This window comes from Sylvia atricapilla, chromosome 25 (assembly GCF_009819655.1).
Source record: "Sylvia atricapilla isolate bSylAtr1 chromosome 25, bSylAtr1.pri, whole genome shotgun sequence".
NCBI classification, from domain to species: Eukaryota; Metazoa; Chordata; class Aves; order Passeriformes; family Sylviidae; genus Sylvia; species Sylvia atricapilla.
The window spans coordinates 3,747,468-3,769,581 of record NC_089164.1 but is presented as its reverse complement, the minus strand read 5'-3'; the positions used below and the strand labels follow the sequence as shown (position 1 = coordinate 3,769,581).

General features: G+C 46.3%; 1 protein-coding gene across 2 annotated transcripts; it reads right to left on the bottom strand.

Annotated features, from left to right (window-relative positions):
• Nucleotides 1–313: 313 nt before the first annotated feature.
• Nucleotides 314–19,625, bottom strand: BRPF3 (bromodomain and PHD finger containing 3). 2 transcript variants are annotated; one of them, XM_066335869.1, is made up of 12 exons: nucleotides 18,223–19,625; nucleotides 17,115–17,271; nucleotides 15,559–15,690; nucleotides 13,498–13,626; nucleotides 12,832–13,144; nucleotides 11,477–11,740; nucleotides 10,823–11,326; nucleotides 9,151–9,244; nucleotides 7,988–8,085; nucleotides 6,569–6,666; nucleotides 4,967–5,121; nucleotides 314–2,609 (listed from the first exon to the last, which is right to left on the bottom strand). In XM_066335869.1, the coding sequence occupies exons 1-12, from the start codon at nucleotides 19,605–19,607 to the stop codon at nucleotides 2,426–2,428; spliced, it is 3,513 nt and encodes a 1,170-aa protein (XP_066191966.1). In that variant the 5' UTR covers nucleotides 19,608–19,625; the 3' UTR covers nucleotides 314–2,425. The 2 variants fall into 2 exon arrangements, with proteins under 2 accessions (XP_066191966.1, XP_066191967.1); XM_066335870.1 differs by having other exon boundaries at nucleotides 10,823–11,323.
• Between the last annotated feature and the right edge of the window lie 2,489 nt (nucleotides 19,626–22,114).

Genomic DNA, 22,114 nt, shown 5'->3' with positions numbered 1-22,114 from the left:
TTTTCTCTGAGAGAAGAGTGGTCCTTAGTTTAACATCAATTTAAAAAAGAATTAAAAAAAACTCCAAGCAAACAAACAAAAAAAACCCAAACCCTACAAACAAAACCAGCACAAGGTGGGACCTCCATGCAGCACCCAGTTGTGTCACCCACTGCACAGGGGACACAGGACATGGTGGAGGCAGGACAAGAAGCCCCTCCCTGTGTCACCTCCCTGTCCCTGCTCTTCCCACCTGGACCCGAGACCACTGGGATGATGCAAAGCCATCACGGTAAGTTTTTGTTTTCAGGACAACAATAGCAAGGAAGAACTCTTTCTGAGGGTGGTGTTTTGTTGCTTTGTTTGTTTTTTTTCCCATACATTAGAACATTTATTTCTCAGAGAGAAAATATAGTCTCAGACAGTCAGATTATAGTAGGTAAAATTAGCTTTTTTTTTTCTTTACAAGCATAGATTTTCTTATTACTTCTCTTATACCATCTGATATAAACAATTCTAGAAAGCAAATAAACTCACTTTCTACAATAAATAGAGCAATCTGTGCTTTACAGCAGACTGACAGTAACATTTAGGTTCTGTAGCAACAACAGGATATCAGCCAATCCAAATTCTAAAATCATTTAAAAAACCAAAACAAAAAAAAAAATAAAATACCAACTCCCAAGACCTTAAAACATATACACAGGTCACTAGTCCACAGCTGAGCTACCACCTGGAAAAGTGTATGTTCCTTTAAATAAATTACACTGTGTGCATATAAAAGACCCAGCAACACAACTGAGGACTTCAAGAATGGTGACAATAGGTCTAAATAATTTAGGACATTTTACAACTATATACACAACATCCTTCCCTAGCCACACTCCATGGGCATTATTATCACTATGAATATTTTTACAAACTCCTATGCCCCATCTCTACATGTTACAGGAATCTTAAAATTCCTTCAAATGCAGTTCCATGCCCCAATGCATAAGAAGTGGTATTTTAAAAAAGTAGAGCAAGTAGAAATGGCAGTGATTACTCCCTACTATTCATTATCATTAATTATTATTATTATTATTATTATTATTATTTTGACTCCACATTCTCTTCAGTATGAAAAAGTTAAAAATAATAAAAAAATACTGAGTTAAAAAGCAAAATGATGATATTCAATCTATAATCTTGCTTTGCACCTTTGGCTCTTTAAAATGGGAAAGCAAAGAGGGATATGCAACAGAAGAGATCAGAGAAATCATAAAGTCCTTGGCTAATAGAAAAGATTTAGTCACCAAGTTCCCAAACATCAGTTTGTCCCTGGGTTTTTGCAATGCAAACCCAAACCAACAGGGATTGTCTGGGTTTACCTGGGTGACAAAACTGGAGACCCACACACCAGGGAAGGATGTGCACGTGTGGGAGAAGGTGAAACAGCAGAAGGGTCGTGTGCTCTGGTCAGTGCTTGGTTTCAGTCCAAAATGTGGCAGAGGAAAACAGGGAGACAGAAAAGAGAGAGGGGAAAAGGAAGAGGAGCCTTACACCAAATGTGCATAAACCAACACAAAAGATGCATCTCCCTCGAACCCTGATCAACCTCAGTGCCTGTGGAGCTGCTCCAGCTCAAAAGACACCTCCAAAATTACTTCTTAAAAAAAGAAGTTACCTTTTCTTAGGTACTGTGCTAAGTCATGATATGAAATGTTACTGCAACAAGCAGAGTCACAGAAATCAGAACTGAAATGTGAAACGACAAAATCAATTTCTAGGACACACATACAGACACAGATCAGGGAATTTGATTTTCATCTTTAAAGCTCTCTGCATCTGTGCATGAAACTGTGCAGGGGGGAAAGGTTACCAAAATCTCAAGCTTTTCTAAATGCAGTGAAAGAAACCTAAACATGAAAACACGATGTACGTAGGCAGGAGAGTCACAATCAGAGCTCCCAGCTACGATTCTGTGCAGTTTTTATGTGATAGGACAGTGTCATCTAAAGAAAAACAAAAAGGCCAGTGATGGTTAGGGTAAATTTGGCACAAGAAAGTCCAGCTGGGATTTCTGTAAAGAATCCTGGTGGTGCCAGGGTCCCAGGAATTACCTGGGACTGGCTGACAACTCAAACCCTGGCAGTACAGGGGAAGCAGGGGCAGGGGACGGTGCATGAGGTCCAAACATCCAAGTGCTGCATGCTCTGCTCACTGCAGCAACTCACCTTGGCTCCTGTCACCTGTCAGCTTTTCCTACCTACCTTACTCCCTGTAGACTACATTTCATCTCCTGCCAGCTCTTCAGCAAGACACATTCAGGAAGAAGCTGGACAAGGGGGATTTTTTGGCACATTCAGGGTCCTCCGAGGAGCGCTGACAGCTGCTGGAGGTGCTGCACTCTGCAGTGCAGTGAGCTGGAGGTGAGGAGGAGCAGGAGGGCTGGCCCCAGCAGCTCTCACAGGTAGGTGGCAGGGATGAAGGGGTTGTCCCCCTGCACTCGGCTCAGGTGGATCATGGCTCTGTCGTAGGCCACCTGCACAGACTTGCGGATGCTGGTTTTGCGTCCCTCCATCATTTTCAGCTTGTCCACGGTGTCATCCACGCCCAGGGGAAAGACTTTGTCCCGTGGCAGCCACTGCCTGCAGGAGAGAGGAGGGCAAAGACCTGTCACCTCCTCCCCAGGAGCAGTTACCCTCATGTAATGTATTTATTTATCATTAACGTCCCATTACGATGGTACAAATGTTTAAATCCCTGCATTTGACACAGGAGAAGCCCCTGCAGCCAAAATACCTTCTGAGTAGAGTCCTCTCTCCTTGGAGTCCTTACTCAAAGCTTTTAATGCTCCTTGGAGCTCAGGGGAAAGTTGGAAATTCCTGTGTTCCACACAGCAGCAAATACAGGGAGGTCCATGGTGCAAAGTGAGTTTTTATCCCCAAGAAAGCTCTGCCTTGTTCCAAGAAGCTGAAAACATTAGTTTAGGTGGGTACAACTATCTGAATGTCATGCAGAACCAGGATGACACATCTCAACCCCAAAGGATTCCTTTAATTGCAAATGCCTTGTCAGTAGCAAGCTTTTACTGTGTGGTCATTTGTCCAGGTCAACTGGACACTGAGAAAAGTGTCACCCACCTCTCCTAATGACATCCAGCCCCTTGGAGCTCCACCTCAGCCACTGCTGGCACAGCTCAATGCACCTCCCACTCAGCCAATACAGGCAATCCAGGGCAGCTCAGCTTCTCTTCACACAAAGATAACAATTTCAGTCTTTGACACCCTTCTGCAGCATCATTGAAGTCAATCAAAATTGGATCTGACTCCAAGAGGGGCTTTTAGTACTTTCCTGAGGCACCTCAGCTCCCCACAAACTGCAAACAAGGCTCTGAGTGGCCTCTGAAGAGAGCAAACATGCAGCAGAGCTTGTATTCAACAAGAGCAGGGCAAAGCCAAGGACATGTTTACTTTTATTGGGAAGATAGCTTTAATTACAACCTTGGATTTAAGATTTTGAAAACTGATGACTACAGCAACAGGAAGCATGGCAGTGCCATTGATTTTCTGTTACCAGTCATTAGTCTCTCTTTACAGAACATGCTCTTTATCAAGTGGTTCCTGTAATCAGGAATGGGAACAATGCAGTGTGCTAATTAAAAGCCTCAGGATTTTGTCTCCCCACACCTCTCTTACCCAGTGGACACAGACATCCTCACCAAGTGATGTAAACCTGCTTCACTTCCCAACTTCCCAAGCAGAGGGCAAATACTTCTCCCTTTGCTGCACCTTGTCCCCTTCTCTTCAGACCCCATCAAACACTGCAGCAGCCCCCAAATGTCAGGGGAAACCTCCCCAACACACCCCTCTGTGTGTTTGGTTCTGCTCTATCTTCCCTCCAGCCCTGGCAATGGTCACCCCCTTCCTCCAGCCTTTTCCCTGCTCTCCTGGAGCCTCCCTGCTCCTCCTGGAAGAAGAAACCTTCACAGGTTGCCAGCACAAACCTCCCCCAGCAGAAGGGCTCTTCAAACACCACAAGGCTTCTTTTTAAACTCCTGACATGTTATTTTACAGAGGCAGCAGAAGAAAAGACAAGCCCAGCTCTCCTCTGTTCCCACAGCATCCCAACAGTCCAGCATCCACTTTGTCCACAGCATAAACTGTGTTTCTGTGATCCCAGTGCACAAAGGTCCTGTGTCACTGTTCATGGTTCATGTTCCCATGTGGGATTTATTTGCTGGTTCAATAATCCAGTGGGCTCAGCATGCAGCTGTCACCTCTTCCAGCATAAATCTTCAATTTGACAAATTTCCCATTGATCCACACACAGATTTCAAAGACTTATTGGTAGTTTTAAGGCTCTTCACTGGTTTATGGCTTCTTATATCTGACTGTTGACTGTTACCACGTGAGCATGGTCAGCAACTAATCCTAAAATTAGCAGATTCATCCTGTCTGAAGTGCAACAACAAAAGGCCTTCAGATATTTTTCTTGCTTTGAACCTATGTGCTTATACCTATATTTTCCATCTTAAACAAAAAAATCTTGATTTGAAAACTGCTGGTACTCAGCACCTCTGAAAAAAAAATCAGCTGAGGCTAAATATGAAATAAACCCTGCATTTTGAAAATGTTAGCCTAGAAATTTTTGGCAAATCTTTTATGCAGCACTGCAACAGACTGCTGGTATTCTGAAGTCAAATGCTCTCTGTAATTTGCTGTAAATTCTCTTCATGTGCCTCATGTGGTGATTTCATGTGATTTTTGTGGTGATGTGAGCTCTGGGTGAAGGATGTTCACTGTGGAAGTGGAGCTGTCAGATGTGCTCTTTTGGCCAGGAAAAGCAGGCTGTCTTCCTAATTTAGACTCCTCTTGCCTGCTGCATGTTTAAATCCCCCAATTTACATGTAACATCATCATAATCCCTCTGTGCTCCCACATCCCAAAGACTGTGTTAAATCTTCTCACTCACACTCACCACGGAGCTGCCTGCACACACTCACCAGGTTCTCTTGTTGTCAAAGAAAAGGACAAGGAAGAGCTTTTCTCCTGCCTCTGTCTGCCTCTGCTCCCCCAGCTTCAGGACATCCATGGGGGGCACAGGGATGGGGACTCCGTTGTGCAGCAAACCCTCTCGTGGCATCTTGGGGTCAATAATCTGGGGACACAGGAGGAGAATATTTAGTACAAAACCCTTCCCAGCAATGAACAGAATGCATTATTTTTCTGTTCTTTCAGTGTATTCAAGCTAGACAAATTAGGTCTGCTTTGGGTGGGTAAGCAAATTTGCTTGTTTTCAGTGTGTCTTTCTAAAAAATATTTGAGCCTGAGGCTTCCCCTGTGGAAGGGAAGCCAGTCAAGCCCCAAAGCCAGGCACCCCACCTTGAAAAAGGGATCTGTGTGGTTCTGTGTGGCTGTAAATGCACTTACACTAATGTGTGATTCAGTACAAACTCGGTACAATTCTGTTCAGCAAAGGATTTCCCTCCCTCAGACCAAACTCCAAACAAACGTGATGCTCCTGCTGTAGTTCACAGGCAAAATGTGATTTCACAACATTCTGGAACAACTCAGCTGACATCAGTGGCATTGCTCAGATTTACACTGCATTAAATCACAACCAGGCCAAATATTTTGAGAGCTGACAAGCAGCGCTGGCTCCATCAAGCCAGGGGAAGAGAGACTACAGTAATTCTGAAGATAAATCACAACAAATACATCAATTCTCCCCCTATAAAGCAGAAATGTCCATGTCCACGTTTGTGCTATGTCAGCACAGGAGGAGAAGAAAACAGCAGAGGGTGGCTGCAATACTCAGTCTGTTCTGACCCTCCTAAGGGCTTAAAAAAGTAAGATTGGCTTTGACATTGGCCATCTGTAGGAATTTATTAAGACACTTTGCCACCACAACAGGCTGCTATAAAAAAAAGCCTTTTTTGGAGGCAGTCTCAGTGGTTAATCCATTCTAAGCCACAGTTTAACTCTGGCTGTAGCCACATGGAAAACTAAAACTGCTTAGGATGGCCAGCAGATCCATGGATGTTCCCTCTTCTGGCCTCCCATTTGGATGAGGGTCACCCTTCCAAAAGAATATGCCCTTTTTGATGGCATTAATGATTAAATATCCAAAGGCACATAAACAGTAAGAAATCACATTCAAGGGACATGCATATATGCTCATATTTAAATCAAACATATGGTTGCTCAAGAGGATGTAGACATGACAGGGCCAGCTGGGCACCTACAGATGGAGCTGTGCTCACCAAACAGGGAAATGTGCAGGCAGCAGAACCTGGTGCCTGCATTTATAAGATTTAGGTCTTCTCATGCCCACAGTACTGATGACTTTCCTCAAAGGAGAGGAGAGTGAAAGAGTTCCTACCCCTGACAATGAGAGATGAATGTTTTATGAATCCTCTGCAAAGCTCTGAAACAATGAGCACAGGGAAAATCCACTGTGCAAAGGGGAAAGGAGAAAAAAACCCTCAGATATTACATTAATTTGGGAAGTTTTCCTTTTCTGTCTGGTTACAGTGCACAACAGAAGTGTGTTGTGGGCTACCTGAGCTGCAAGGTGAGGCTGTGGCAGAGCCAAAGGCACTTACCAAGGCAGGGTAGGAGGGATAACCACGGCACTTGGCCCACACGAGCTCCAGGGGCTCCAGCTCAGCCTGGCTCTCAAAGGACATCAGCAGAGGCCTGCCTAAGGGACAGCAGGAGACACAGCTTAGGAGCTGTCACCAGCAAGAGAGTTATGAAAACACAAAAGGAACCACACTGTTATCTCACCCAGGACTCATTGTCTCAGTAGCAATCAACTAAAGCAGGTGAACCACTGTAGTACTTAAAGCACAGACAAGGCAAAAAGGGAAATCACTTGTTGTTTCTATATGAACTGGGTGTTTATGATAAAACTCAGCATGTACCAAACTCCAGCCTGTACTCTGTCAGTACAGTCAGGTTCAGCACTAAAATAAAGCCACAGTCTCCTAAATCATGGGCCTGTGCATGCCTGAGGCTTCACATGAACTCTTCAACACAGAATGTTAAACAAAGTGAGTCACTGAAATCCAATGGCCCCACAAGAGATGGGTTTGGTCATAGATACAAAATTGGCCAGTCTTGGTCCTGGAAAAGGAGCAACCTTCATTAATGAAAATTTTACAGCAAGTACTGCTTGCTCTGGGGAAAATGTTGAAATATTGGCATTGAAAACTAAATCTAGAAAATGCTGAGTACAACCCAGCTGAGCACCCTGGCAGGACAGATCTGATGTGCTTCTCCACTACTGCACTCCAAATGTAGTCTTTCAGTAATGAAATTATATTCCAAACCCCAGAAGTGTCCCACTGATTCCAGTTCTCATGGTAGCAGCCTCACTCTGTGAGCCCATCTCCAAAGCTGACACACAAGGATAATAATGACTCTCAGAGATCCACAAGAGCCAGCACAGAAAGGCACAGGAGTACCAGGGCCTCCAGCATAAACCTGCAATAACTCTACCACTGACACACCCTAAGAAACACAACAGTCTGGTTATGTGAGCACAGGAGCACGCTGCACTGCCTTCGGGAGTACTGCAGCAATGTGACAATTTTACAGACCTACAACACAGCCTGACAAAGACAACTTTGCTACAAAGACCCTGCAAGCAACACCAGAGGGAACAGCTATGAAGTCATCTCCAGAGAGACCCCTCTTATAATTATGATATCCTGTTTGTGTTACAGCATCATTAAAGAGAACTAGTCCCAAAACAGGAGGAAACAGTGACAGGCACATTACACACACCAGCCCTACAGAAAGCAGCCCTCCAAGGAGAACACAGGGCACAGGCAACCAGGAAAGCTGGAAGGAGGAAGAATGTTCTGTGCAATAACCTAAAACTGTAACAAAGCAGGTAACAGTGCCCAGGCAGGTCCAGCCTGGGTAGTAAGTGCAGGACTGGCTCCTGGTGGGCTCTGAGATGTGTCCCCCTGGTTCAGGGAGGCCCAGAGCAGGGGGTGCTGGGCAGCAATTCTCACCTGAGCCACTGAAATCAGAGTCTCCATTCACACCCTCCAAGAAGGGCACCCGAGAGAGAGCCGGCTTCCCTCGACTCCGCTTGGGAGGCATCAGACCACTGCCAGGAAGGTGTGGAAAAGCAGAGCATTAGGAGAAAACAGATTATCCTGGACAACAGTGACAATGGATTCCTCTAACCAGGTCAAAGTACCGAAAAATTACTGCACTGGTGCATCACTGAGATGAAAAGAACACTGAATACTTGTGCAAAATGTGATTTTTTCTGGTGAAAGCACACTGGACATGATCCCAGCTTTGCCATGAGCCATGAAAAGGCCTCACAGAAACCCACTGTATACATAAGGAGGAAACCCAGTGAAGACTTCACACCTGGGAGCTGATGTAATGATGTCTGGAGCTTGCATGAGCTGCACCAGTTGTGTATAGGCTTGAGAGAGGACACAGCAGTCCTCCAGTACAACTCCAGTATGAAACTGGACTTTGTCAGCCCATATCCTGAACATCCTTTCACCCCCTTACTACAGGCATTTCAGAAAATGGACTACCTCCACCTCAAGCACTCATGCTTTTTTGCATATTATAATTTTATTTTTTGTTTTACAGTTTTCTAATAAGTAATCTGTTGTGAGTAATTTTGGTGCTGGAAAAGAAAGACTGGAGAAAAAGTAAACAGAGCTGTTCCTGAATAAAATAATTGCACAAGTTATTCACCAGACATCAGAAGATGTCAGGTGCTTGCTTTAAGTCTGTTCTGTCATGTTTGAAGGGCCCAGTTCTGCTCTGAAATTTCTGAGAGGAAGAAAGCAGCTGTTTAGTAGGTGGTAAAAGTTCAGCTTTACCTGCAGTGCTGAACTGAAAATCTGAATTCAAGTTTTTCCAAGTTTTGATTCTCAATAATTGGATCAGCAGAGGGGATGTGCATGCACTGAGAAAGAGCAGTGTAACACACACCCACTTGCTAGAAAAATCAAGCACTGCTTTTGGGACCTGCAGCTTAAGAGGACAGGATGAAAACTCAGCAGCTTTTTGTCTTTTAGAGTCAACACACAGGTAAGTAACAGTCTAGGCTGGGTTTGGAGCTAAGAAGTCAAAGAACAGAACAAGAGATATTAATCCAGACACAGAAGGTGTTCCAGGGAACAGCTCTGCCTGGGGCACTCACCTGCAGGCTTCAAACACCAGCCCATTGCCCAGGGCAGAGCTGCATTCAGAGTCAGAGCCACTCCCTGCGTGTTTTGCAAAGCCATTGGTCACTCCTGCTGAGGAGACAAACGAGAATGACAAGGAATGACCCCTGAGAGCGTCCCCAAGCCCAGAGCAAGCACAAGAAGCCAGGTGATCCTGGCTTCCCCCAGCCCATGGATCCAGCACCCTCACATTCCCATGGGCTCACAAGTCCAACAGCCACACAAAGGGTAAATTAAATTCATGGCAAAGCCTCTGGTGGTCTTTCTAGCTGTAAATATGGGATTGTCACAATGAGCACATTCCTGGGAAACACCTTGTGAAAATCCCCATCACCACTGACCTGCTTCTGCAGTTAACACAGATTCATCACATCAGACACTCCCTCTAGTTAGGAGAAATCAATTGTGTTTGAAATTGTGGAAGGAGCTGGAGTTGAATCACAAAGCAGTGGTGTAACTCAGAAAAAATCCAGCTGTGCTGTTTCAGCAGAAGAGAAATGCCACTGCTTATTATCAGTGATTTCCCAGCACCCTGCCTTTATTATCCCTTTTTTTAAGTTCAGCCTCTCACTCTGACCTCTACCCGGTGTGGATGACAACTTTCTACCTTAATTACCAAGAGATAACAATGGTGAGTCCCTCCACTCTTTGGAGAAGTCGTCTGTGTTTCCTTTCAACTGTCCTGAGAAGACAATCCCCACATTCCATTGCCCTCCTCCCAGTCTCAATATTCTTGCAACCTTATGATAGCCAAATAACTATAAGATAATATCTGAGGTGTAGGCTAAGTCAAACCTTCCAGATGGGAACTGTCCCACAATGGCTGTTCAAACAGAATTAAAAAGAAATTACAGTGCTGTCACTCAGATGTTCCTTTCCTCTTTTGTCTTTCCAAATTTCATTTCAGCTGCTTATTCTCAGTGGCAGATCTAATCTGAAAAGGAATTTGCTTGGTATTTAACTAATTTTATTTAAACTCCAGAAGTGATTTCAAAGTAACATTTAAGTTACTCCACAGTGTGAACACTTCCAACCAAAGGCATCATTTCTGCAGCAGGAAACTCTCACTTCTAGGAGTGACCAAGCTAACACAAACTCTTCCACAAAGGCAGGAATGCCAACACCTCAGCCCAGAGTCTCCAGGCACTCAACAGCTTTTCAACCAGCTGGGCACACTGGCTTGCCCTATAAAAAATGGAAAAGTCTCTCTTACAGCAGTCTGGCAAATAGGAGAATTACTTGTGACTGCCCTGGGCTTCATCTTGGGACCTTTAAATATCTAAATGGAGGTGACCAAAGCCAACATGTACAGTCAGTGGAGAAGTGCAGCTCATTATGGACGTCTGCCCTGTTTACAAACGTGAAGAGATGCAGCTTTCACCTGGCACATCTGGTTATGAGGAATGTGCTTTCCTCTAAGGGTAAAGTCAGTTCTGGGTGTGTAGTTTGAATGCAGAAGTTTTTACTCAGCCTCAAGACTTTCCCTTCTCCAGCCCCATCTCACAGCTTCCAAAAGGAAAAGGAATCCCAAGGAATTACAGAACCACAGACTCAATTACAAAAAACCTCTGAGTTCATTAAGTACAACCTAGGACCCAACACCACGACGTCAGCTGGCTCTGAGCGTCACACGCAGCCTTTCCTCACCTCTCTGTGCTGCCAGCCTGGGTGACTTCTCCCCACTGCTGTCACTGCAGCTCCTGCTCTGGGGCCGTTTCCGCGCCTGTCGCTCCCCGTCGGGGCAGGAGGGTGAGCGCTGCCCGCCCTGCCTGTGCTCCTCCCCGTTCTCCAGGGAGCACTCCAGACCCCTCTGCAGCTTCACGCCGTTCTTGGCTTTTTTAAAAAGGACAGATGTCCGCCGGCCCACGCTGCTGAGGGCGGGGCTGGCAGGGCTGTCTGCAGGGGGCAGGGCCAGCCCGTTGAGGCCGTTGTTGGACAGCAGGCGCTGGAAAGCCTGGCTCTCCTGCTGCAGAGCCTTCTTGTCAAAGAGCTCCCTGTCCGACACCATCCTCCTCGGCAGCTGGTTCAGGGACCTGCTTTCACTGATGGGTTTGAGTGTTGGAGGCTCCTGCAGAGAGTCCAGCTCCGAGAGGGTGGGTGCAGGTCCTGTGGGCTCCAGGGTTGGAGGTTGTGGGAGCTTGGCACCATCTGCTAAAGGAATAAAAAAATCTGCTTGAACATTTTAGCAAGAGTCATTCCCAAAACCAGCAACAGCCATGCCCATCTTTCACTAAGGTCACAGGAGAAACAGCAGGTTCTGACTGCTGATGAGAGACCTGGAATCAAAATCCTGCTGCTCACCTTTCTCCCCTTCCTCATCCCCTTCCCTGGATGTTGTCTCCAGCCCCTCCCGTGGCACAGTGTCCCCGTTGGGCAGGGCCTTGCTCTGCTGCTGGGCCAGTTTGTGTCGGATGGAGTTGATCTCGCGCCGCAGGAGCCGGATGCGCCGCGTCCGGGCGCCACTGGAGCGCATGGTGCTCACCGTGTCCAGCTTCTCCAGCAGCTCCTTCAGCTGTGCCTCCAGCGACAGGTGAGCCCGGTTCTCCGGGACCAGGATGTTATCCACTGCAGCACAAGAGATGGGACAGGGAAAGGAAGGTGTAAGGCTGCTTGGAGAAGCATCTAGGGCCGCTGCCAGGCCTCATTGCCTTTGATGCTGTCTGTGAATCAATCTCTTTTGCCTGGGGATTCAGCGGTCAATAATCGTGAAACTTGGACCTCCATCCTTTGGATAAAAAGCAGCTGATTCAACTTGCACTGTCCCTCAGATCCTGTTACTGCCCCAGGGGCAACAGTGAAAGGACATGTCTGCACCTCACACAGGACAGCTTGTGGTCTAGGCCCTTGTCAGAAACCTATTTCATTGTCAGATTAAATGACAAAATCAGACCACAAACATAAGTGGCCAAATGTGACATATTTGCCATTCCTCTGGCTCTGCTGGAGGGCTGGCATCCACAGGAGCACACAGACAGCTGAACACCTACACAAATTTCATAATGACTGTCCATCTGCACCCAAGAGGGCTTCAACATTTAGGAACCAGATGGCACACTGCAAGCTCTGTGTGCCTGATGGCTGTACTAAGTTTAGCCAAGTTATTCAACCAGTGCTTTGGAGCTGCATCTCAAGAGTGCTGTGGGAATGGATGGGGTTGTGTTGGGAATGCAAAGTCTCAGCTAGAAGGATTGCTTAGGTCCCAGTACTGTCACCCCTCATCACCCCCTTTCAGCCCTCAGTGCTTCATCTAACCCAACTGCTGTAACATCTTGCCAGTTTACAAAGTATGAGCTTTCCCCAGAGCAAAAAATTCCCAGACCCACCTCTGCACTGCTCTTTAAAATAGCTCAAGTTTGTAGGACATTCCTGGCACAAATCAAAGAGCACGGGCAGTTTACAAGGCTGTGCCAACACAGACATACACTAGGAGAGCTGGAGATAAGCTGCACCAAGCACAGAGTGCCCAGCTCACCTGCAATCCCACTCTCTGGGGTTCTAAAGGACTTCTATGTGTGCCTAGATAAACAGATGTCCAGGAAAACTCTCTTATGCAGAATAGCTACGATTTCCATGCAGGCTGAACGACGCGCTCAGAACTAAAGCTATGATGTGCCTGAGGGGGGGATAAAAAAAGAACCCCACTAATGATTACTCACCATCCTCCCAAGAAAAGCGGTAAAAGTCGTGGGGCTTGGGCGACTCAGGCAGGTGAATCCCCACGCCAGTGTCAAAGCCGATGCTGTCGGCCTGGCGCCGCGCGTGACGCAAAATCGCTCCCCCGAGGTCCCGGAGCCGGACAGCTGCTCGGTGGAAAATCGTGTCTTTAGCATTATACCTCATGCAGTTGGCAACTATAAGGTTAAAGTCTTCCTCAAACTCATCCAAGGTTCGGTACAGGTGGGACTCCAGCTTCCGCCTCATGGTGGAAAAATCCATTGGGTTGGAAATGAATTCCAGGTAATCTGGAACCTAAACATATAAAACCTGTACAATTACAAAAACCATTTACTAGCCAACCAGAGCGCACCCATCACAAGCACTCTTAATGCCCTTTCCACTGGCAAGGGGCAGCAACAAATGTTCATTTCTGTGTCACCCAGGCAAGGCAGACACACCCTAGCTCTGCAATACATTATTCATTCAAGATGCACTAAACTTCCAGAAAAAAATACCCATTTTTCAGCCTGGAAGGATACACACATCATGAGTACTTTTTGAGATAAGTTTTTAGTCCACCAGCACCTTGGGACAAGGTGCTTTGTGCTTCTGCCCATCAATATCTCATCTACAACCCATTAAACAGCTCTAGGAAAGAGACTTGCCTCGTTGAGGTTAACAGGCTCTGTGAAGATCTGGGCAGCATCCTTCTCCTGCAGCAGGTCCAGGGTTGTGCGGAGCAGGACAGTGAAAGGAGTCAGCTGCAGCTCCATGGCAGCCTGCTGCACCTTGACCTGGCAACAGGAACACAGCCATGAGGACACTCACTGAGAGCAGGATCTGAGTGCTGTCTCCCTCCAGATTCTTCTGAATCATCCTCCCAGCCTCACTCAGTGGTGGAAACCTGAGGCCAGCACTGTTGTAAAACTTCTGGCAAACTCCTTTCACTATCCATGTACATTGCCCAGTATGATCCTTTTACATGGAGAACTCCTGTTTATTCAATCTCACCAAGTCAAAACAAGAGGAAACCCCAGGAAGTTAAAGGATACTACAATTAAAAATGAAAACGGGCTTTTCACACCTGGTAAATTATCCTGGAGAACTCCCTGCCTCAAGATACTGTTATTATGCCAATTAGCAACACTATATAAAAATTAAAAGTATGCAGGCATTTATCTGAACAACATCCATAATTAGACTAGAGAGCAAAAACAAAGTTTAAGATATAAGCTCTCAAACTTCAAGGCAGAAACCAAACAACAGTGGTTAGATGTCTGCAAATTTCTAATACAGTTCCTTCTATCCTTTAGGATGTCTCTAATACTGTTTGATTTCAAGCAAACAAGTTGTAGCACTGAATACATCTTGCACTGAAAATGTATTCAAAGAAGACTGGAACAGGATAAAAGTACTTATTCATCTTTTAACATCTTCATTTCTTTGATCTTATAATCACTCGTTATGTCATTAAATCAACACTTCAGTAACAAAGGTAAGAAAGTCTGTTTACACAAAGTAAACTGTATTTTATGTGCTCAGGAACAAGACAGCATCAATGAGAGAATGAATACAGACAGGTATAAAGACCACACTTTCCCCCCAAAACAGGAAAAAAGCCAAACAGAGATGCACAATTTCTGCACTCATCTAAAAGCTGGGCTGGGATAGAGCCCAACTAGATACACTTTTCTGTGGTATTTTATCCTTTTAAAAAGCACACCATAGTTTCCATAAGTTTTTATGGATTTAGCCAGCTGTGATAGGGTTATATCAAGATATCAAAAGCAAACAAAGCCCAAGAATGATTTTTGGTTTTTTTATCCTCCTACCTAAAATATGTTCACACAGAATGAGGGCTGAGCCACTGATGTAAATCAAGGACAATGCAGCAAATGAACCATCAAGAGGACTCCAGGAAAACTGTGGGTAGTTTCTGGCCATGAAAAAATTCCTCTCAGAGGAGGTGTGATCACAGAGGATGTTGCTTTACCTTTCCCTGCAGACAGCCTGGAAGCAGCCAGGCAAGGCCTGGGGATGTGTACAGGCTCACTCTGTGCCCAGTGAGCCTTTCCTGGAGCTGTCCTGGAGGATACTCCAGCCAGAGCGCACAGCTGTATGTGCAGCAACCAGTAAGGTAAGGACAGTAAAGAATGGCAAGGCTGGCAAGCATTGGAAACAACTGGTGAAACTTTGGAGATGTGCACATAGGTCAAAGGAGAAATTGGAAAAATTAGTAAATGGTGTCCATCTTAAAACTTTTTCTTCTAAAAATGTCCTTAAGAGGACGAATTACAGGATTTTTTAGCTTTAGAAATTAAGAGCTGAATTGTGATTTAGACTTCTCTCTGGAGAAGGTGTTACCAAACTCCTGAAATAATCATGTAAGAAACCTAACTTCTACTCTGCAAAACACTTGGTCCATGGCCAGAAAGAGAAGGGGTTCTGTAGGTCAGGAATCAAATCCACTATTCATGATGCAAATACATTTCACCAGCACTCTACAGCCCAGCCCTGGCTCTGAGGGCAGAGGCTGCACACTGCAAACCCATGACTGGCACAGGGAGAGAGGTGGCTCTGCACACCCAACAGTCAGAACCTATGAAAAGTGGAAAAGGCTCAAGAAAAACTGTCGTGCTCCTCCTGTGCCTCCTGCAGCACAGAGAGCTTACATGGAACTCAAGTTAAGAGCTCATGGGACTGAAGTTGAGAGCAGAACTCTTTACCTGCTCCCGTTTGAGCTTCTCCCTCTTTCGGATGAGCTCGATGAGCAGCCGAGCCCGCTCCAAGTCATGCCGGAGCTTCTGCCAGTACTTCAGCTCCTCCTTCACTGCACTCGTCTTCTCATCCTGCTCCTTCTGCAAGATACAAGTGGGGTGAGATAAAAAACACCACAGGCTTCCTGTGCTTCCTTCTTTTTCTAGGAATCCTCTGGGAATTGCTCTGAGTCTTCTTCTTACTGCCTTGTCTCTTGTTCAGACCGTGTCCCCTCCTTCCTTCAGCATTTAGCTGTCTAACAGAGAGAACATCAGCTTTTCTAGATTTTACCTTATCTGTGAAATTACCCCAAATTATCCTGCAGCTTCACCCTGGCAACACACTTCAGTGCATGCTCATTTACACCCTCCCTGCTTTTACATCCAAGTTTACTACAGAAGCTGGAATTTTTTCTGTGCATTGGAGCAGCAGCCCAAAGCATTTACAGTCTAAAGGGAAGGCAATCAAAAGCAGGGGAGAAAAGAGCTATTCTGTAACCCATAAAAAGTAGAGCCATGGAAAGGCATTTGCCAAGAATGGCCAGCACTGGGAGATGAGCTCACACCTTCCAAGACACAGTTCAGTGGCTTCACAACACAATCATCTTTCCTCTCCCAAATCTCTACATTTTTTAGTGATTTGGCTGATATACCTCAAGTGCATACACTTTCACATGATTGCCAAGAGGACGATTGCTTCACAAGATCTTCATGGTTTATATTAATAGGACATTTGTTTCTAAGAGCTTATGGTAAATTGCCAATGTAATACACCAAGGAAATGATGCACTTTCCCAAGCTCTGCATTGAAGAGTGGGGAATAATTTTTTTATTTAGCACCCAGAGCGACATTGCTGCAAACCAAAAGCCTATAAATTCCTGCAACTACAATAAAAATATACATGTACAATGTATACAATCCCTACTGACAGGCTGTGTTAGAGGGTAGAGTCCCACTGCTTCATTACTTCAGCAACTACTTCTCATGCCAAATGCAGTGCTGCTTAATAGCACCAAGATAAAGTGACTACAGATGCCAGCTCAAAAGAGGAAGCAAAAGAGCTGATGATTACATCCAAAAGTGCACAGGATAGACAGAAATTGAAGCTGCAGGAAGAATGGCCCAAACTGGAATTTGGCCGTAACTCTGGAGTTAAAACCCATTTTCTTTACTCACTCCAAGGAATGTGTTTTTATCATTCATATATGAGATCATTCCACCCAGGGACCATCACACCCTTGCACAACTCTGGACATTCTGATTCAGGGGAAAAGCTCCTACCTGCTGTCTCACCAACCCCAACTTCAACATCATCATGGATATCCCACTAATACACTTAACCCAGTTCTTCAGAGGCATGAGCACACCAAGAGGAGACCAAGAAAGACTTCAATCTGATTTTTCCACCCTCGCTCCCCTCCCCAGCCGTGTGTTAAGCTCATCTCCCCCTGGCAGCCAAGCTGTGTGTCCTGCCATGTGTCCTAGCCCTGTGAGCTCAGCTGGGGAGCAGCTGCTCCCTGGGTACCTGCTCGGCGTTCCTCTGGGACTGCAGGTGCGAGTGCAGCCGCCGGATCAGGGGCACCCCGTTCCTCGCCTGCCGCTTCAGCAGCCAGTAGTTGTGCAGCCTCTGCATGAACTGGTTCTTCTTCTGCAGGGAGAGCCCACTGCAGATCTTGTTCAGCCTGAAGGAAGCACAGAGAGTCATGGAGCCAGCTGCAAAGCAATCATGGCTTTGCAGATCCTCGGGTGTCCTGATGGAGCTTTGCAGTGTTGTGTCAATGCTCACTCTGAATTACACATGAGCTGGGACAATCTGGGATCTCCTCACATGCAGACAGATGTGCCCCCTTTTCATACTGGAGGGTCCCAGCAAGCACTTGCCACAGCACAAAGTTTGAAATCATCAATGCAGTTCCAAACCTTAATTTCAAAACTACTTCCCATGTAAAGAACCTTCCAGGAACAATTTAAGTTTGAGGTTATTAATCTGGAGCATGGGAAATTAAGTTGACACTAAGTTAATGTCCAGGAATAACAGACCACCTATTTTAACCTTTGCTTATCTTACACGTGGTGCCTTATCAGCCTATCTGTTAAAATAGACACATCAACACACTTCCTAAGGCACTGAACAAAAATTCAGCACTACCTAGTTCTGCATGAGGGAGAGCTGGGAGAAAAGTACAAAAATACAAATTCAAAGTTGCTTACAACACTCTCAGGTTTGACATGCTGTGTAATAAAAGGAGGAATTAAGAAACTATGAAATGAGATCTCAAAATTTTTAATAGTGGGGTGAGCCCTACCTGCCTACCAACCTGTAATGCCTGAAGTATTTTAAAAATTCCTTCATGGTAGATGGGTGTTTGCCATTAGGGACCACCACAGAGTCTGCATTACACAACAGCTTGGGATGGCTGCTCAGGAAAGCCAGAAAACCACAGTGACACTCGGAAGAAACCCAGCCACAAGTTATGCTGCAGTTTCTGCTGAGCACTCTGAACACAGTTATTGCTAAGCCTTGACTGAAGATTGAACATTTCCCAAGTCAACATTGAGAGGGACTGAGTCCTTAAAACAGACCCTGTTCAGCTACAGCTGTCCAACTCCTTCCCTAAACCCACAACACTCACCTGTAAGAGGGAATTTGTGCAACAGTCACCACGGGCACAGACGAACGCCCTTTGGTCACGTCACCAGGCTCCTTTTTGATCTTTTGCTTCAATTTCACTTGGTTCTTCTTCACAGACCCTTTGGGAGGGCCAGAATGGGCTTCCTCCTCTTCCTCCTCCTTCACAGTGACCTCCTGCCCATCACCACCAGCAGCTGGAGACCCTCTTCTCACTGTGCCAGGCGGGGAGTGGCTCTCACAGTAGGCAGTCTTGCGCACGGTGAACGTCGTGCCGTTGATGCTGGTCTCCCTCATGGGCTCAATCTTCATGAAGAGACCAGCTCTCTGTGCACAGGTGACGTGGAAGGCAGTGTAACAGTTCACCTTGTGGCATTGGATGGCAGCTCCCATGCCCTTCTGCTTGCAGATACAGCATGTGAGCTTCCACCGAGCTGGAGGGATGTTATTGATCCCTTCAATGGGTTCCAGGAACACAGTGTTTGCAAAGCAGACCTCTGGGATCCAGATGGCACAGACCACGTGAGCCCAGCGGCCATCGCTGGTCTGCTTGAAGGCTCCCCCTTTGTTTGGGCAAAGGACACAATCCACAGGGCGAGAAGGGGACTGTAAACAGCAGCGGCAAAGCCACTGCCCCTCGGGGATGTAGGGCACACCGTAACACTCCTGGTGCACGGCCAGATTGCAAATGTCACAGAACAGGATGACATTGCTGTTGTGACACTCATCGTCCATGCAGACACAGCAGAAGGCATCCTCATCAACGAGGGACTGCTGAGCCCCGTTGTTCCGGCTCTCAAGGTACGACTCCTTTTCTAACCGATCCACCAGCAGCTCAAAAGTATCAGCAGAAACTGTCCCATAACCATCAGCCCTTCTCTTCTCGTTGACCATCTCCAGCCATGCCAGATCCTCCTCGTCCATGTCATACTCCACTTCTACGTCCAGGTCCTCAGGAGGCTTTTCGATGTACCGGTAGTAGGCAGCAGGGAGGGGAGGGGCATCTGGCTGGCTGAAGGAGTCCACCACACGGAACTTGGGCTGGGGCAAGTGCAAAGACAACCCCGGCGCATGTTTGGAGCAGGACTCCTTCTTCTTGCCTTTGGAAGGTGTTTTCCTAGATTTGGAAGTGAAGAGGGGCTGCTCACTGTTCTCCTTGTTGCTGTTGCACTCGGTGATGTCCTGGGCGGTCAGCTCGTCCTCGGTGATGAGCTTCAGGGGGTCGTAGATGCTGATGCGGTGGAGGCGCCCGTCGATGTCCACCTCCACGATGCGCTGGGCCTGCGCGTACGTCAGCGTCTCGCGGGTCGGGGAGCACTTGAGGCTGTAGGGCGAGGGAGAACGCCTCCTCTCCAAGTGCTGCCGGCACCTCCTCCGAGGCTTCCTCATCCCTCTGGTCCAGAGACCCTGGGACACAACAGCACAGGGGACAGGGTAAGACAAGGAGACGAGCAAGAAGCAGCACAGACCGAAAAACTCGCTCAACGCTGCAATAGAGGGGATTTCTACCAGAGACTCCAGCAATTTCAAACTCATTGAGTTTTTACACCTAGGATACAGGCAGGTATTTGATACATCAGCTATTTCTTGCAATGTGTCCCAGAGCAATGCACAGCACCTTCCAACTTGCTCTGTTTGCACCTCAGATGTACATTCCACCCCACCACCAGTGAGAAAAAACTCAAAGTAATTTGACAGCACAATATACAAACGGTCTGCTGTGCACCCAGATCAGCAAACCATTCAGAATCCCTGAAATTCAAACAACATTGTTCACATCTTCTTGCACCTTTCACATATTAAGCTCACACAAACCACCAAGTTCCTCTCTGGTCTTTTTCCTGTGACTTTTACATCCCCGAATGTGCTGGATGTTTTTCAGGTGAAAAGGAATGCACCATTCAGGTGCATTGTGAAAGCAGTTTCCAATTTAATTTTCTTTTTGTCAGCTCCAGATGAGAAAACTAATGGTTCTCCCTCAGTCCAGGAGGGAGCTCCTCCAAGTTTCACAGCTTAGGGCTGCCACCACCAATCCTTCCACTCTGACACTGCAGACGCAAAAAAGGCCCAATAATGAAAAATCATCCTCCAGGTTTGCTTTTCCTTCTCTCCAGGGTCACAAACAGAACGAGAGGATGAACTGAGCAATGTAGCAGAGACCAGATGTGCATCTATTCTGCTCTTACATGAGGAAGCAAAGAGGGAGAAACATGGCAACAAGCAGCATGGATCCCAATGGACTTACAAGCTTTGCCCCTCTGGAGCCACAATCCCCATTCATCCAGCTGAGCCACCTGGCTACGGAGAGTCCACAGGGCTACGAGCAGGAAAGCAGCAAGACAGCTTCCAGCACCAGGAGCTGTGAAATGGCATTTGCTCAGAGCCTTAACAAAAAGCCCCAGCCAGCTCTGCCCGCACAAACTGCTAATCAGCAAGCCAGATAATTAGCTGAGAGTCGCTGCTGACATTAAGGAGGTGCCTGTCAGAGGGGAGCAGAGGAGAAGCCTGAGGAGATGGTCTGGGGGAAGATTCTGACATGGTGGCAGCAGCTCGGTGATCGGAGGGCAAAGGAGGGAGCTGGCAAAGCAGGAAAGGAGAGAGGGAGCCAAGTGAGTAATGCAAGAGAGAAGGGCAGAGTCAAGGATGGGAACATGACTTATGGGAATAAATAAGCTGAGGCTGAAAGAATTCAGAAAGGAGACAAAGAAAAGCAAATGTAAATGCTCTGTGAGAAGATAAGCCAGCCCAGAGCTTATCTGTTGCTATGCAGAGGCCTGAACCAGTGCCTCACCCTTATTTAAAGCAATCCACACACTCAGTCTCTTTCTGTGGGACCCACAGACAAGGAAACACACCACAAACCCCCAGTTTGTACTCAGCCAATGCAGTATTTGTGCTCCATGAAGGACACAGCTCCAGAAACTCTCAACTGTGTACCACAGCAAGCAGCATCTGACAGGACCAGGACCTACAAAAGTCCAAGCTTATTCCAGAAAGGAGCAAATTCCAGGAGCAATACTTTTTTCAAGTACTGAACCATGACATTAAGCCATGACAGCAGCTGTGCCTTAAGAAACAAACAGGCTCTGGGAAAGATTTCCAAACTCTTCCCTGCATCCACAGAAATAAGCTGCAGGTGCCAGTTTCAGTATGCACACCCATAATGATGGAGCCTGTAAATGCAATTTTACCTCATGTGTAAAATAAAAGATGATAATTTCTACCTGCAAATTAAGTACCACAAATTTTGGTGGTACCTTTGCCTTAAAACTTTAATCAGTCACTTGATCCACACACTGCAGATACCCAACTGCACTCATCCTAGCTAGCTGAACTCCAATGGCTTCAATCAGTAGGAAAAGAGAATTTTAAAAAGAGGTTATAAAGGCAACTTGATCATCAAATGAAAAACAAAGAAAGAAAGAAACAAAAAAATACCAACCCAAAAGAAAATCCTGCTGACAAATAGCTCTGTTACAATTCAGGCTGGTACAAGCAAAGGGGATATTGGAGGCAAAAATATATATGGAGGATAAAGTAATTATTATGAGCAGACTACACACACATCATTAATATTGTGTTCAAGAAAAATGAGGCAATAGCCAATTGCTTGGAATGCTGAGGGACAAGGAAATTTCAGTGAAACAACCACCTGAAGGAAGGGCTCTTTTATCTGTTAATGGGAAAAACAAGCATACAGAGTTGCTTTAGTGAAGCAATCAGTGTATTTCTAGACAAATTACCCCAAAGTGGGCTTTGCACCACAGCAACCAACTGCCATAAAACAACCCATTTGTAAAACACACAATTACTTAGCACTATGAAGAAGCATCTAAAATGGCATGGAAATTGCAGCCAGAGAGAGCTGAGTGCCTGGAATGAGATGTACACCTGGA